Source organism: Leptinotarsa decemlineata, unplaced genomic scaffold, assembly GCF_025532065.1.
Source record: "Leptinotarsa decemlineata unplaced genomic scaffold, Ldec_3_MD MMD2_tig00026336_RagTag_RagTag, whole genome shotgun sequence".
Classification (NCBI taxonomy): Eukaryota; Metazoa; Arthropoda; class Insecta; order Coleoptera; family Chrysomelidae; genus Leptinotarsa; species Leptinotarsa decemlineata.
The window spans coordinates 9,296,642-9,314,102 of record NW_027412692.1 but is presented as its reverse complement, the minus strand read 5'-3'; the positions used below and the strand labels follow the sequence as shown (position 1 = coordinate 9,314,102).

General features: G+C 36.3%; 1 protein-coding gene across 3 annotated transcripts in view; it reads right to left on the bottom strand.

Annotated features, from left to right (window-relative positions):
* rg (A kinase anchor protein rugose) overlaps positions 1-17,461 on the bottom strand; it is a 941,222-nt gene that overhangs the window by 306,451 nt on the left and 617,310 nt on the right. For 2 of the 3 annotated variants that reach the window (XM_074183270.1, XM_074183271.1), the window contains exons 12-16: positions 17,316-17,461; positions 13,099-13,312; positions 2,377-2,599; positions 1,705-2,229; positions 688-1,004 (exon numbers count right to left, since the gene is read on the bottom strand). In XM_074183270.1, coding sequence (XP_074039371.1) covers positions 688-1,004; positions 1,705-2,229; positions 2,377-2,599; positions 13,099-13,312; positions 17,316-17,461 — 1,425 coding nt within the window. Of the gene's footprint in view, positions 1-687; positions 1,005-1,704; positions 2,230-2,376; positions 2,630-13,098; positions 13,313-17,315 lie in introns of all 3 variants that reach the window. The other variant, XM_074183269.1, reaches the window with a different exon arrangement.

Here is a 17,461-nt window from a genome sequence, read left to right as displayed (position 1 = left end):
GAAAAAAAAATCCAGTAATATTCATTACTACACCAAAGGTTCCAAACAGTACATCATAAGTACCTATGGGAGTACCAAAACTATGATATGATAACTCCTCTAATACCGCACCAGGTCAGAAAATGGGTCAATAAGAAATATGAAAAGTACTGGGAACTGGAAATGCACAATGAACTGCCTGAAAAACGAACTGAAAAGTTGTTTTAACTCAGACGTGTACAAACTAGAACTGGAAACAAAATTTTGAGAATGGAATTGTTGGAATGATATTATTTTCACGTTTTTGTTGCAATCTTCTGAATTTCAATTATGAGTTATTTTCTCTCAGTTTTCACTTTTTCAGACGGCACATTTTGCAACAGAAACCACAACTTTGGATGAGGCATTTGAACCCAGTAAATTTCATTCTGCCTGATCCTTGGTCGCCCAGATATCTGCCATTGAAGATTCTAAGCAAAAGCAAGACAAACAATCAAGATAATCTTTCAAACGCGTGAATAGTAATGATTGTATAATAGGGCTCTACAAATCTGATGGAAATCAACACAACATGTCCAGAATTGGGATTTATTTTATGTGTTAAAGATAGTTTCACTTTCTGGACGCTTCTGACGATCTGTTCAAAAAATATTCGCAAAAGTAAATTTGAATACAGTTAAATACTTTTTCTATCATGAATCGACTTACTTTTGAATGAACAATAGCCAGAGTATCGACCCAAACTCTCCATCCGCCATATTCGTATTTGATCGCATGGTGTAGCAGCATCCGGAAAAGAGAATACACCATATCCGAAAGCTTTTGCTCCTCTGTATTCTTAGGATGGATGTAAGCCATAGCAATGAGCCATTCTTGCCAGACGGACATCTGCAATACCGTTCTTCTGTTTTCTCTGTTGTTGTTACACAAAAGGGTCATGTCTGATAAAAACAACTTTTTTACATCCAAAAGTTGGTCGGTTTGCTTCGATTGCCTTACTAGAGTTGCAACCACTTTGAGCACCACTGAAAATGAAAAGTTTTAAAAAATTAATCATTTGCTCAAAGTATCAGAACTGTTCATCCTTGCAAAATGAATATGATGATTCATAGCAAAAAATATATCAATAAAAATGGAAGACTTGACGAAAGTCAGAATAGATAAGATACATTGTGGAATATATTCGGTTGTTTTGTAAGTAAATGAATTAACCATATTTGAAATGTTTGCAGAACTTAAGGCAAATGGACTACCAAAATACTTCAAGAGCCATAAATTTGCCCCTTCATGTCGAATTTGAGGCAGACATATTTATTGGTTTAATTTTATTACCAATTTAGTGAACTCTGATCAGATATTGTTGTAGTGAATATAAAAAAGACTGGACATGAAATGAGGTTCATTGGATATATCAACCATCGCATATTTTGATTGTACCTAAAACATCAGAGATAGCTCAGGATGTATTAACCTCTGAAGAAGCTAGCAACTCGTGCCAGCGAAATGTCAGGAAGACATTCTAAAAGTCCACGGCCTTGACCATTTTGTCATATTTGATCTCCCAATACACTTTTTATTTTCAAAACTTGTCGAAAACAGTATTTTTGTTAGGTCATTCAAAAAGGGAGTATACAAGAAGCTGCATTATTTAGGTAGACAATAATCACATTTCAAAGAAATCAGATAATTAACAATAATTCAACAAATATGAATATGAGCACTTACTTGGATTCTCCAACCTGAAATGAGACTCCGGCTCTGGATGCCTAGTATACAGGATCTGCTGACTAATATGCTCCGTCATAATCTCGTAGAGGACGTTGTAAGTAGGCAGAGATAGAGTATCCTCGTTGAGCAGCAACCTCTCAGCCAGCAAAGTGTACAGGTTATGCGGACTCATAACGTCGTATTTTCTTTTATGTGTGCTGCGGCTCAAAAAGAATCCGAGCAATTTGAGGGCCTGCAACCTGATGAGCTGACTCTCGGAGGCAAGCAGTTTGAATATTGTCCTGACACCACATTTAGCGTCGAAAGCGGGCACCATCGACGAAGGGTGTTCTGACATCAGCGAGATCAGCATCTGCAGGACGTCGTGCAGGTTGTCATCTTCGTGGATAGTCGTCAAGTAGTTGAGAATACTCTGCAGCTCGTCATCTTTGACGCCGTTGCCAACCATGATGAGTTGTTTGAGGAAGAGGAGTATGTAGGAGCGAATGCCGAGGATATCTTTATGGGCTGGTCTTGGACCATCTGAAATTCATTCAGCATTAGTGAGATTTCTCGAAGAGGTTTTCAGATAAGAATTAAATATGCATCTGCAATCGTTTTCTCGATTGGCTCTCACACCAAAACTCTCAACTACAAAAAGTATTAGACGTAAGGAGTCTTCAAACTTACCTAATCCTTTGGGAGAAATTCCGCTCTTGGATCTAGGATTGACGACCCAGTAGTAGTACTTGAGCGTGTGCACCGTCTGGAGAACCGTCGACACCCTCCTCACGTTGGAGTAGATCTGGGTGTCGGACAAAAATTCCGTCGCCAGATAAGAATAAAGTCTCGTCTGAACGCAGGCAGGTGTGTAAATCCAGAGCGCCGGGTTGAAGAGGACATGGTCTAGCAGCTGCCATGTCAGGAATGAAAAGCAAAATAACTAAATCAAAATAGTTCACACTGCTCCTGTACTTACCCATTCATATATGTTGTTTAATTGATAGTAAATACTGTTTCTGTGGCACACTCACTGATGCCAATTGCTGACTGTTATAAATGCTTTTAACAATTAATGTCATTTGTTAACTTTTTTGGAAATGACTACTAAACAGCTGAAATAGTGAAGTACGAGTACAGCTCATGTAAGATTTCAGGCCCTGTGAGTTTTGTTTTAGATTTTATGACCATAGAACTATGAACAAGTGTTCTTTCAATTACCTTTTCAATTTAATGAAGACTCACTCCCTCAAGAAAAAAATTGGTGACAGATATTTTTAATCTAATTTGCGTTATATCATTTACTCATACTTTACTCTATACCGTATGTCACAAACAGATATTTTTCATGTGCGAAAAATATCTGTTTATATTGCTTAAGTTAAGCAATATAAAATTTTACCTTGGACGAAAATTTCAAAAGTGCTGAAAACCATAGAAATTCAAACAGCCAACCGCTGAAAAAATGTGTGAGAATTTGGTGATATCAGAAGTCTCGGTAGGTCATTAAAGTACAATTTTTCTTTAAATTCCAAACTATTGTAGAACGTTTAAATCATATCACCAATCACCAATTGTATGAGTAGTGGAAAAATATTACCTTTGATTTTTTTCTTTTGACGCCTATATAGATCGAAAGCGAATATTTATGCCCGATGAATGACTCTATATTCTTGATATATTTCAAAAAACGAATGTTCTATTATTAATGAGCGCAATGGGTTTATGCGAGGATATCATAAAAAACTATTTGCATTTAGTGAATATACTGTACAGTTCTGGTTTTCTGGTTGATTGCCTTTCATAAACGCCATATCTGGCGTAGGCGCGATTATATTTTTACAATATGCCAGCATAAAGTGTTTGGAGATAGCTATATCTCTAAAGAATCCTGAAACAGTATAATTGACCTCAAAAATAATGACATAATAACACTATTCAACTTGATATAAATTGATGGGTGTAGCCGTTACTACGTGGTAGGAGATCATTTTAATTTCTCTTATCATTATTCAACTTGACTTCATCAGGAATGAAAAACCAAAAAGGGGTAGTAGAATCTGACCGAATTTTGTCATACAGAAAGAGAAAATGAGTACAACCCACATATTTTTTTGCACCACACAGCAATTTTAGACTCTTAAGCCTCTCCAAATTTGAATATATTGAAAAGCGCACTTTTTACTTGGCAGCAAGCCAACCGCACCGACTCATATACAATCCTTATGACGTCACACATATTCTTGGGACGTATGATTTTCTGTTTGCATTTATATCGTTTCCATCACTTTTCAAGATAGTTCAATTGCCTACGCGATAATCAAGTGTGAAGGGTTATTTTGTTGAATTTAAAAAATGTCTCGATGAGTCACTGACATCAACAGAAATATCTGTCAAAAAAGCTTTTGAATCGGTGACTCATATGTTGAATATAGAGGAATTACTGGAACAAAGAACAAAAATGAAATTTTATTGTACCTATATACACAATAGTAGAGTCTGATGCATCCAAGATTGAAGAGACCTATGAAAGGCCGGCGTTTTGCGACGATTCAGAAGAAAAGAAAAGTGCATATCAGAACTTGGTCGAGCATTGGAAAAAATGCTGGCACGTGTATTATACAGAGTGTTCATTAAACATGCGGCAAAAACTTAAGGGACTATTCTATGGACTATTCTAAGGATATTTTGTTCGTTGATGATTTTTGATAGGGCGCTTTGTTTCGGAGATACGGAGCGGAAAAAGTTTCTACAATAACAATTCATTACCAAAAATTACATGTAATGTTTCTTAATCTACAAGACCTGTTGAAAAAAACTACCCCCCGCTCGGATGTAAGAATCCAATCTTCTCCTCATCAACTCCTAAACTCTTTCAAAAACACCAGGATCACTTACGAGACATACTATTCAAATTGAATGTATGCAGCTGTTTGTAGTAATCGGAATGTTGTCGAACAGAATTGTTAGATTTTTCATTACTTGGATGGTCCAGTGTAGTACGCTATACTTTTATTTCGGCTACGTTAATAATTTTAAAATTACCAAAATTGTTATTGTCAAAATTCTTTTTCGCCCCGTATCTTCGAAACAAAGCGCCCTATCAAAAATTATCAAAGGATAAAATATCCCTGGAATGGTCCCAAAGATAGGTCCCTTGATTTTTTGCCGCGTGTTCAATAAACACCCTGTATATGAGGGGGGACAAATTTGAAGGGGAAAAAATATAAATTTATGAATATTTTTTGGGAAAAATGAAAATTCACCTTATTTTTTGAACAGAAGGCGTACATAGATTTCTTTTTGAAAGTTTGAGAAATAGCAGTGAGAAACAAGGTAGCAGATTTTCCAGGTTACTACAACTGTGGATGATATCTGAGAAAGATGATAATTTAAAAAGAGTACGGTATAAGTACATAAATTACATCCAGGAATGCCACAAAAAAATTCTGAAGTATTCAGTGACTATTTCACCAATCACCTTTTCAATTCAAGATACCAAACAAGAATTTCAGTAGATCCATGACATCAATTATTATTCAAATCTCAATTGTTTCTAGATCAGAAATATCATTCCGTTTCATAGGGATGTAGGCTTTAACGGCTGGCATTAATATTTTGGTTGGTTTTCGGGTTTTATAATAATAACAATAAGTTTATTCACGAAATAATGAAGGATATAATATATTGTTACGTTTTTACCCGTGGGTTCGCCAATAATTGACTACACTGAATAATTAAACTTAACTTTATTTCACTTGGAATACAAAAAACACTCCAACTAAAAATTTCAACTATTATATGAATGTCTATTGCCTTACTAGATCATTTCGCGTACCGCACTGTTACATCTACTTCACTGTGTACTTGACTGTCTGAATACGCTTGCAGCCAGCGTTTAAATATCGCAATGGAACATCGTAGAATTTCGCCGAAGTTCTATCGATATCGGGCACGTTTCTTGCTCCTTCTCGAGCGGCAGGTAACATCGAATATTCCCACGCTCTGAGCTACGCCACGTTTGGTTTATGGTTACCAGTGGCGGCCAGCGTTATTTCCTTTAGGGCATGATTTACAACAATATAAAGTAGCAAGGTAAACAAACAGAGGCATCACAAAAGAAACATTTTTAAAAAATGTGTTTTATGTGTGATTTCGCATGGTATATAGTAAAAACATAATATATACACGATGGTTGGATAAATAAACAAATAAAATGGATGAATAAATCGCAATATATAGATATGACAACGAACAACATAAATAATAATATATTCAAACCTGAATTGAACATAAAAATTTTGCCGTGGTTTTCTTTGGTTACAATCTCTAAACGTTTCAACTGCAATTGCAGCAGTCATCTTCAGTGGCGTGGTCAAAGTACTCTTCTCGACCTATCAACTGATACGTCAATTGATACGAAAGTGCAGAAAGCGCGCGAAAAATCATCACTATAAATGACATGGCAGAAATGAGAGCTTCAGTTTCAGTTGATACTTCAACCACGCCACTGAAGATAACTACCGCAGTTGCAGTTGAAACGTTTGGATATTGTAACTAAAGAAACCACGGCAAATCCCGGACACCAACCAAAACATCATTCCGTTTTGTTTCATTCAGAGAGTTGAGAGTAAATGCTATAACTGTAGCTAGATTAACTGTTTTTCATTTTTTTTTGTAATCATATCACCTTCAAGTACGCCAAAAACCTCCATGAGCTGAACTTCTCGAATGGAAATTCAAGAATTGCGATAGCCAACATTGTCTATTAAAGTTATTCATCAAATAAGCTGAGGTGAAACAAAAACTGTTACATGCATGGATAAGTACAAGATTGAAAACGCATAAGAAGCTTTGAGTTTTGGGATTTGTTGATCCCTAAATACATTCGTGAATAGCATAAAGGAATAGGATAAAAATCATAAGTTTCAGTCAATATTATTCTCAGGGAAAAACATTTGTTGAGTGTAACCAATACTGTTACCATTATCAATTGAGTTTCGGTTTGTACAAATTCAACATCTCACACCCAGATGAACTCAATCATGAAAGTAAACAGAAAATACAAAATTCGAAAAGTTTCAGCCCGAAGTTTGGATTATATCCCAATACATACTTGTTCGTTTGAGATTCAATGATATAAATTACGTTGAAGTTATTTGATATGTGAGTGGATCCGAATTATTTTCCTGGAAACGGCTTTCAAAGATAAATATTGAGTTAACGCTGGAAATTTCATATTATTCTCGTGGATATTGTAAGGATTGAAGAACTTTTTAATTTTTGAAACAACAGTAGTCAGAAAATAGTTTCAGGTCTCAAATATTTTTACTCCGTCACCATACTCGCTAACATTAACATTAACCTCCATATTCATATTGAACAACATATTCAGCTAGTCCCTATTAAATAGTCAGATGAAATTAATACTGTGCAAAAATGCAACTCAAAATAAAGTCAACATGCACATGCAACATAAACAAAAATTTATGATCATTGAAATGAATCAGAAACATTGAAACATATGTTAGTGACCAGTACCTGGAATTGTGTCGTAAATTACAGTACGAAATTGAAAATAAACATTCCAGATTGATGTTTCTTGTGTTTTTTTTTAATTACCATTCGAATTTTATATGTTGTAGTATGTTTAACATACAGTGCATGTTTTTAATGTCCCCAGCTTTTATTTTTTGAACGGGTAAACTAAAAAAATTGAAATTTGGGAGAATGGAATTAATGCATGAATACTTTATTTTGAAGTGAAATTGACAGATGAAACTTTGAAGATGGCGACTGGGCGCCATCTGGGAAAAAAACTAAATGAAAAGCTCCTGACGAAAATTTCACAACCCTAGAATATGAAGTCAATATCTTCACCTACTACAAAATGGCGGAAGATTTAATAATTTCCTGAAGACAAACATATTTATATCCATATTTTTAGAAATATACTTTTTTATCTGCCATATGGAAATTCCAACAATCCGATATAAGGTTTCTTGAGTAATTTTTTGTTCATAAAAACGACAAAAAATGTCAGTACGACAATGAACATCATTGTCCAGTTAGAATATTCTCATTTAGTTTTCGGTTTTACTATGAGAAAGGTACCACGTCAAAAATCTCCAAAATGATCAATTCTCGTCCATTGGAAGAAAAAATTTAAGAGATTTTTATTCACGGTGCGACGCGAAACTTTCACGAGATCGAAATGATTTTCAATGAATGTTTTCCGAATCGTCCAATCTGTAGAAAATATTTGAGGGAACTTGAATCCAAATTCACAACTACCGGTAGTGTACACAAAAAAAGCCCCCAGGTCATCCGTCCGTTCCGGAAGAACAGAAAGTGAAAATAATTGGTGAGATAGTAGTGAATCCTGAACAGTCTACTTATTCCGTCACGAATGTTTGTGAGGTGTCTCCTACTGTGTGGAGACTTTTGAAGAGGAATAGGTATCATCCATTCAAAATTAAAATGGTACACCAATTAACTGAAGATGACCCTGATCGAAGAACGGAATTCTGCGAAATCTTGACGGAAACCATTTCAAGGCATCCTACCTATCTGCACAATGTTCAAAGACAAAATTGCCGTTATTGGAGTGACACGTTTTGGCAGAAATATTATGAAAAAATATTGTAGAACCTCTATTTATTGATCAAAATCGAAATATCCGAAAAAATGGAGAACCACCACATTACTCCAGACAAGTAAAGAACTACGTGGATACTACTTTTCCCGGTCGTTGGATTGGCCGTCGATGTCCTACAGAATGGCCAGCCCGCTCGCCAGATTTGACACATTTGGATTTTTTTATGGGGCTTTTTGAAGCAAAAGGTGTACGAAACTGAACCTACTTCAATATTGGATATACGTTACTGTGTTCGAAAATGTTCAGCCTGGAATATCGGATAGGCTGTTCATGTGTCAAAAAGTTCAGGGCAACCATTTCGAGCATCTTCTGAACTGACCTCGAGCTTATTACCTCATATTATGTAGTTAAATGTCAATGCATTCCGCCAATTATTAAAAGTTCCTCCATTTTGTAGTAGTTGAAGATATTGACATTATATTTTAGGGTTGTGAAGCATTTGTCAGGATTATTTTTCAATGTTTCCTAGGGAATCAATTTTTTCTGTTTGTCATATACGGGTGATAACAATCATTTGACAACCGAAAATTTTGCCAGATGTTGATAAAATTTCCCAAGAAATAGCGTTAACTATAGAATCCATTTTCTGGATGATACAAGAAAGGTCAATATGGAAAACATGTGCAGCTTCTTTGAGCTTCCTCTTAAACCAGTGTTTCTCCTAGTTGATATCGTCCACAGGTATAAGCACGGGTTTGGGAGGAAGCTCAAAGGACCTGTAATCAAGTGGGAAAATGGCTAATTCCCGCTAAACCGGTGAAGCGGAGCAAGGGAAAAAAGGTTTAGTTGAAAACGTTCGAATGACCTATAAATAGTCATCTCTCAGAGGAATAGTCCAGTCATCATCCGAAGACGATTGTGGATAGCAACAATCGAAACGTCGTGAAGTAACTTTGTTTGAAATCTTTTTTAATTTTCTTTGCAATTGTTTAATTTTAAATTTTTTGCTCATTTTTATTTCTTTTTACTCTGTGGCCATTTTTATCTTTTATCTTGATTATATTATTTGTTTTATTGTAAATTCATTTCATTTTACTGCCTATTATAAATATAAATTTAACTTCATTTATTCTTTCAAAGCTTGCAAATAATTTTAGAATCATAAACAATGGAAATCCAAATTAGCAAAACTCATTCATGACTATCCTACTAAGTCGGGAGATTTACTTAAGAGACCCAGATATAGATTGGTTATGTCGGGCAAAAATTCTTTGAGATTGGATTCATTCACAATATTTCCAGCACAAGTGAGGAAATTGAATCCCGGCAGTTTCAAAATCAAAATTAAATCGGTTCGTGCGAAGATTCAACTCATTCGTAACATAAAGTCATAATTTTACGAATGTATTGAGTGTTGTTATCCAGATTGGTGCTGATGAGGTACTAATTGAGGATAACAATGTTCCATGTAAGTGAAATTTTACTTCTTTTATAAACTATATTGCGAATCAATTATGTTAAAAGACATCTGATTCAATTTCATAACGAATGTTTGGAGTTTAAACTGAATAGGGAATTTTTTTTGTATAATTCAGTGTTCATATAAGAGTAATTATTTCGGAACTATAGCTTGTTGAAACTAGGAAGAGACTTGAGAATTCTGTCTCTCACACATAGTCTCCTAAAGAATATACATCTTAGGGAAGGTCCTAAACCGGGACTGAAAGTAGTTGTTGCGATTGGGATTTTTCTCCCAGTTTTTGTCTGAAAGTCACTTCTTTGCATAATCTACACATCTTTGTATAGAGTAAATTTTTTGTAATTGATTGCTTTTTTTTTGTTTGAAAGATTCCCACATTTCTCTGTATAAAGATGGAGGAGTAGAAAGTACAAAAACCTTTCTTTTCTAAAAATATACCCCATTCAAGTGGTGAATAAATATCTATCTATCTATCCATCTATCTAATAACTATAGGGTAGCAGAAAATCACCAGTCTCAACACTTGGCGAGGTTTAAACCTCAAATCTGTTCTTAGAAAAAATGACTCGTTCTTCCACAAAATGGCACTACATGAATTTCAGCTGGAATTTGAAAAATAACTTTCTTCAAATCGACTTCATTTCTACAGAAATGTTGATTAAAGTTTGTAAAATGAGTCACTCTTTAATAAGTAAATAAACTTTCTCTCGATCTCTAGTGCATTAAATTCAAGGAAGTAAGGCAGTAACATGACTGAAATATCCCCTGCCATAATGAAATTCGATGAATCTGAATTAGTTTATAGAACGTCAACTATCGGAACGACTTTGTGTCGTTTTCACTGGTCCGTCCTGTGAAAATTTGTTGGATTCGCCGCCACATTCAAAATTTAAGATTTTCCACTGCGGAATACCTGAAACTGAGTAGGTATCACTTCTCTTATTGATTTCTATTCTGCTTTAAACCTTCCATTATTATTCATCATCAACCTATCCCCATAAATTGGATGATCTGCGGGATGTTATGAACAAACACATCATCTGCGGAAATGAACTGGTAAACAACTCTGCTTAGATATATCAGCATATTATGTCTACATTCGTAATCCACCGTTCGAACAGTAAATTATCACATATACAGACAGTTGGTTAACACCAATTAGCTTCTGACAAATTAGGTATTCAGTCCTCATCAACTGTATATCTGTATGCCATATTCCACTGTAATGAACGTGAAAGGAAAAATATTTCTGCTGAATTTCCTGCACTTGTGATGCACTGTTTGGAACCTTTGGTGTAGTAATGAATATTACTGGAGTTTTTTTCCCAATACCAAAGTTTCGATCACCAAGTGACCATCTTCAAGAGGAAGATCAAACTGACGCATATTCAAAAAATAACTCAGGTAGAAAAAGTGATCCATGGTATTGGGGAAATATTGCTCAGAAAGTTCAAGAGATTGTTTTATGCGGTCTTTGGACGTTCTTTCAGTATGACCTATATAAAACATCGGACATGACCCACATGATACTCGTAATTTATGCACTCCCGATTTTTCTGAACCTGAACTTTCATCTTTGTTATTCTTAATGTGCATGCCTAAGTTGTTGTTGGTTTTGAATGCAATATTCACACCTTTGTTGTGCAGAAAATCTGAAATATTTGTAGTGGGTTGGTCTAAGTAGGTTAAGGTTCTTAACCTTTATCAAGGACAAAACACAAGCACTACAGGAAACTCGTTCAGGCGCTCTCAGTGCGGTGCCTGTGCGAAGGTAGTGATCCACATTGGATTTGAATCGCTTGAGATTAAATCCAATTGGAAAAACGTTATCAGGAAGTTCATTCCACTTGAACGCATTACTTCAGATGAAAGGGTTCTTAAACAGTGAAGTTAGAGGTGTACTGAGTTGAACCTCAGTACAGTGTTCGCGTCTCCAATCAGGCGGATGGCTCTTTTCTCGATAGAATCCAGCAACTTCAGGGTATGTTTGGGGGCAAAGCTCCATACATAAGAACAATACTCCAAAGAAGGTCTGATCTGAGTTTTATAAAGCTTCAAAAGTTGCTGAGGTGTGTACAGTTTTCTGGTTTGGAACAGTGTTCCAAGCTTTTGAGAAACATCCTTTGCAATTCCAGCGACATGATTGTGCCAAGAAATATTGGTGTCCATTTTAACCCCCAACAAATTTATCGAAGCAGAAAGAGGAATCGTCAGACCTGACATTATTATATCCGGTTCGGAGACATTTATCTTCTTAGAGAAAACCGATGCCTGGGTTTCTGTGGCATTGAATTGAATCTGGTTACTTTCACCCCAATTCGAAATCACTTCTAGATCCTCAATAAGATATGCAACCTCCTACTGCCGGTGAATATGTGCCTCCATAGTCCTGAAATCCAACTGGAATGACGAGATAAGTGTGCTGTCATATGGATCCCTGGGGAACACCAGCGTTGATGGTGAAAGAGCCATACACAAAAATTATCTGACAAGCCATAGCATCGAAGTTTGGCCAGCAAACATTCATGTCACACACGGTCAAATGCCTTAGAAATATAAAGCACAACAGCCCTTGATTCTCCATATTTCTCGATTGCGTTATTCCAAATATGGGTGAGGTAGCCTGTTGATCTTTGTTTCCGAAAGTCATATTGATGATCGCTCAAGATATTGAAGCCTTCCAAATATTTGAGGAAATGGTTTTTGATATCACTGGTAGCAAAGCGACTGGTGTAATATGATGAATGGAATAATGCATTGTAACAACCGAAAAAGAATAATTAAGCTTTCTATTGAGTGAAACTAAGGAGTAGTAGTAGTATTGAGAAGTCGACTGAAAAACTTCTAAAATAATTAAGAATTGTGAAAGAAAGGTTTTGACTTTCTACTTCTCTATCTTTTTTTAAAAAAATGTGGGAATTAATGATGAAGAAAATTACAATCAGATGAAGTGTACCCCTGTTATAATGTCTTTCGAAGCAGCATGGAAAAATCAAGTCCGAAAAAGTATTTATTTAAGGAAATACCAGATATAAAATAGAGTAACATTGATTTATATAATTAATATTTTCCTATTTTTCAAGAATATATCGCAGATGATTTCTGCATATTTGGACTGAGCTTAATGATATAAAGAACACAGATTACATCAACTACCAATTTGACAGTACCCAGAAGATGCATTTATTAATAGTAAGAAACTTTAGAAACTACAATATTTTTGTTGAACTCATGACTAAGTCTCGAATCGAAATTAAAAATCTATCCTCACGTCAACTTCTACTACCCTACAGAACAAAGTAGGTCCTGCACACCATTCCAACAAAAAACATACCTGTTTAAGCAGTAACTCGCTATTGGCACTCAAACAAGTAACAAGGTACTTCGTCAAGCTGAGAAACGATCCTAAAACGTCTATCGTCAAGTGGTCTCTTGACGATCTCTGCAGCATGAAACTAATAACTAGGAATCCTCGGTTCTGTATCATGTGTTGCTGTACAGTTTGAGAAGTTTCCACTAGTTCACAAATGAATCCCAGGAGTTTTGAGCTGAAACAAATCTTATCTCAATGGAAATATATTGAAAAATTACATTTCCGATAAATAAATGAAAACTAATCGGATTTTAAGGCCCAGTTAAACAATCACAGTTCAAACGTGGTTCAAATTTTGAGCTTGGTTCGAATAAGATTGAGTGGCACGAGTCAGGTTCAACGGAAAACTGGCCCGTTTTGCCACATAAGAGGAGATTTACTAAACCATAGATTTTTTTAAGCTCAATTCAAGAGGAACATAATCTAACCCGGAAATTTAATTTGAATTCTCTATCGTTTTGATTTTTTTCCTGATTTATTCCAAAATATGTATTTTTTAGAAATTCCTAAGGAATTACCGATGATGAATGGATTTCCAAAGTCATAAATGTCTTTAGAAATGTTAGAGAAACATATGCAAAAATTATAGAAACAGGTAAAACAACTTTTTCATATGGAATGATTAGTATAAAACATGTCTGTTTTATGCTATTGAAAATTTTCTCTCAGCTGCAGGCAGGAGTGATTGCCACAAATATAAAAATACTGGATAACCCGACCAAAGTTGTTTTGGCACATACATTATTTCTATCAGAACAATTACACTTACAAATAGTATGGTAGCTTGTTATATCCTCGAAAGCACGTTGGACGTTGTTTAGAGTTGGTGCCTGAGGGGGCAGATGTCTGTCAACCCCAGCCAAACTGTGATAATCCTCTTCACCAGGCGGAGAAAATTGGACGATCTAACGCCACTTTTCTTTATTGGTGAGGTCATTCCATTTGGAACGGAGGTGAAATATCTTGGCATTGTCCTTGATAACAAGCTCACCTGGAACGCTCACTTGGAGAAAGTTTTACACAAAGCCAGACTGTCCCTATAGACATGTCGAAGGATTTGTTGTAAAACTTGGGGTTCAGGTCCCAAACAAATCCACTGGATTTATATTGTCAGACCAATGATCACTTATGGTGCAATTGCCTGGTGGCCGAAGGCTTTGCAGAAAACGGTCCAGGTGAAGCTTTCTGGCTTACAGAGACAGGCTTGTCAGGCTATCAGCGATGCCATTAGTACCGCACCGTCAGCGGGCAAGGAGATCCTCCTAGATCTTCGTCCTCTTCACTGGAGAGAGAGGCTAGATGGACTGCGTATAGACTTGTGCACATTGCCAATTGCACAAATCGATTTAATTCAGACTGCAACAGACCGTTGGTTAACACTGGAAATCACAGCATTCTGGAAATGTCCTCTGACTTTATGCCTTCAACTTTCAAGTACAAACTGCCTAATAAAGTAATGTTTCCGAGTAGAGAGGACTAGATCCTCTGGGAGAAGGAAATATTAAGATCAAGCGGAAATTTACGATATTGAATTGTGTGCTGAGAGACCGGAAGAATCCAACCTCATACACAAGTCAATAAAAATATTCTCGGATGGTGAAGCGGCGTTAGAAGCGTTTGGCTACTACCGAGCAACGTCTAAATGGGTGGCAAATTGTCAAAAACGACTCTCCTCGATAGGAAGACTCAACAGATTGTCTCTGGTCTGGAATCCTGGCCATACATGCCTGGAAAGCAATGAGGCTGCTGACTCCCTTGCAAAGGATGGTGCTGCAAGCAGCTTCATCGGACCAGAACCTGTCATTGGCATCGCTTTAGGCTTTGCCAAACAAAGATTGAACACCTGGATGGCAAGAAGATTTATGGACTTCTGGCAGAATTTTTCAGGATTGGCTCACTCCAAGCCGTTTATTCACCCTTCGAAGTTTGATACCAAACAGTTGTTGGACTACAGTAGGGATGAACTACGATATCTAACAGCCTTCTTACAGGTCACTATCATTTGAATCATCATATGCAGAGACTCGGACTGTCGGAAGACAGTGTATGTTGCCTCTGTTTGGAAAATGATGAGGCAGCAGAGTACACACTTTGTGCCTGTCCCGCTAGGGGCTGATTCAGGTTTTATAGTTCGGCAGAGCCGTACTCTTACCATCTGACCTGAAAGACCACTCATCATACAAACTAATCGGCTTCATTAAGAACCTGGGTTTATTTGGTCGAGTGTGAATAGGTGTGAGCCACAATGAACCCTTGCGGGTTGAGGTGAAGGGTCAAATAGACCCACTCACTTTGGACCTAACCTAACCTAAACCTACAAATAATATTAATCCTTCAATGCTGTAGTGTCTACATTTTTCGTTAGTCCATATTTAGCTATCAAAAACAAACTGGATGTGTGCTCAAATTAAAGCCACAAACGGACATTGTAAATGCCAATCTAATTGGAAATTGCACATATTTAAAATGAATTTTCACATCTGTAGGTATAATAAGGATTCGTGGTACAAATATATTTTCACCTTGGAACTTGCCATTTGAAATGATGGCTTCGACTACTGGCTTCAACAAAGTTTCTCATTTATTTTTAAATGACTAATCGCGTGCTATTGCACAGCCGTGGCGAGTTCGCATAAGGAAGCGATCCAACCTTCAGTTGTAAATTATGCGGTAACATGCCTGGCAAATAAAATGAGTACAAAAACTCTGTTAGATAATTTACAGCTTCGGTGGCATCGCAAACTGTATCTACGGTTGATGGATGAACAATAATAGTGGCCGAAAACTGTGTAGGGAGTGAGAGAAGGCGTATCATGTGAGAGAAACTGGAGAACGATTTCGTTCTCATACCTACTCCGTGCTGTTAACTGAGTGAGAAGTACATCGGTAGACGCATGGCCGGAATAATTGATCCATAGACAGGATAAAAAATGATTGGATTACCAAAATGGCTATTAAAAAACAGGAATTGGTGATAGAAGGGTGAAACTTGAGGGTTACATGCACTGTTATGACCCCATCATGAAAAAATAAAAACAAAAAAATCCTACGTTTGTAATTTATTTTTCAATGACTAATCGTGTGCTGTTGCACAGCTGTGGTGGGTTCAGTTGTAAATTATGCGGTGACATGCCTGGCAAATACAATGAGTAGGTACAAAAACCCTGTTAGATAATTTACAGCTTCGGTGGCATCGCAAACTGTATCTACGCTCGATGGATGAACAATAATAGTGGCCGAAAACTGTGTAGGGAGTGAGAGAAGGCGTATCGTGTGAGAAAGACAGGAGACCGACTTCGTTCTCATCCTTATTTCGTTAACTGAGTGAGAAGAATGGCCAGAATAACTGATCCATGGACAGGGTTAAAAATGATTGGATTACTAAAATGACTATTAAAAAACAGGGGTTGGTGATAGAAGGGTGAAAATTGGGGTTACATGTATTTTTTATGACCCCATCATAAAAAATAAAAACAAACAAAATTTCCAAAGAATTAAAAAAAATTTTTGGGGTGGAATACCCTTTTGGAAATTAGAATGAAAACTATTCTCAGACTTACTGAATATACATATAAAAAAACTTTGGGGCGGTTTCCGAGGAGAATGGCAACTAACACTTACAAGAAAATTTTATATATTAGATTGTATGGTTCTGAATGAACCAGGAAACTAAACGAGCAGGAAGAAACTGCAGTGCAATTTGCATATAATATCAACATGTACATTTGTATTTTGTAATATCAAATTTTTTTAATTTTTTCAGAGGTATTCTATATGTTTATGATATTTTTCTCACTACGATGGGAAGTTCTTTGTTTATCAATAAATAATGCTCACCTTTCATATCATTATCAAAATTATTCTCAATGTATATGTTTTAGTTTTGCCACGCCCAAGAAGTTAACTTAGAAATTCATTTTGTTAAATTCGGTTCAACATTCGATCGTGAAATGGATTACAGTATACAAACGAAGTTCTTAGTTGAGAGGTTCAACTGAGATTCGATTTTACAACTGGGCCCGAATTACTAGAATTTTTTATTCCTGTTGAGCAGTCTCAACTAACATCGTTAGAAAGAAAATCGGGAACACTGAGTTGGGTGAACCATCCTATCAACATTATTTCATTCCTTCACTGAGTAAATAAACAGTTGAATGGAGAGCAAAATAAATTCTTACCATAAAGTAGGATCCCTTCTGATGTCCGATGAACCATTGGATTCGTAAGGCAGGTCTAGTTGAGAAAATAGGGGAAACAAAACTTGAATCCCTCCTACGGAATTCAAAGTGCTATGGATGGAGTGTGTTATCACAGCTTTCACGTC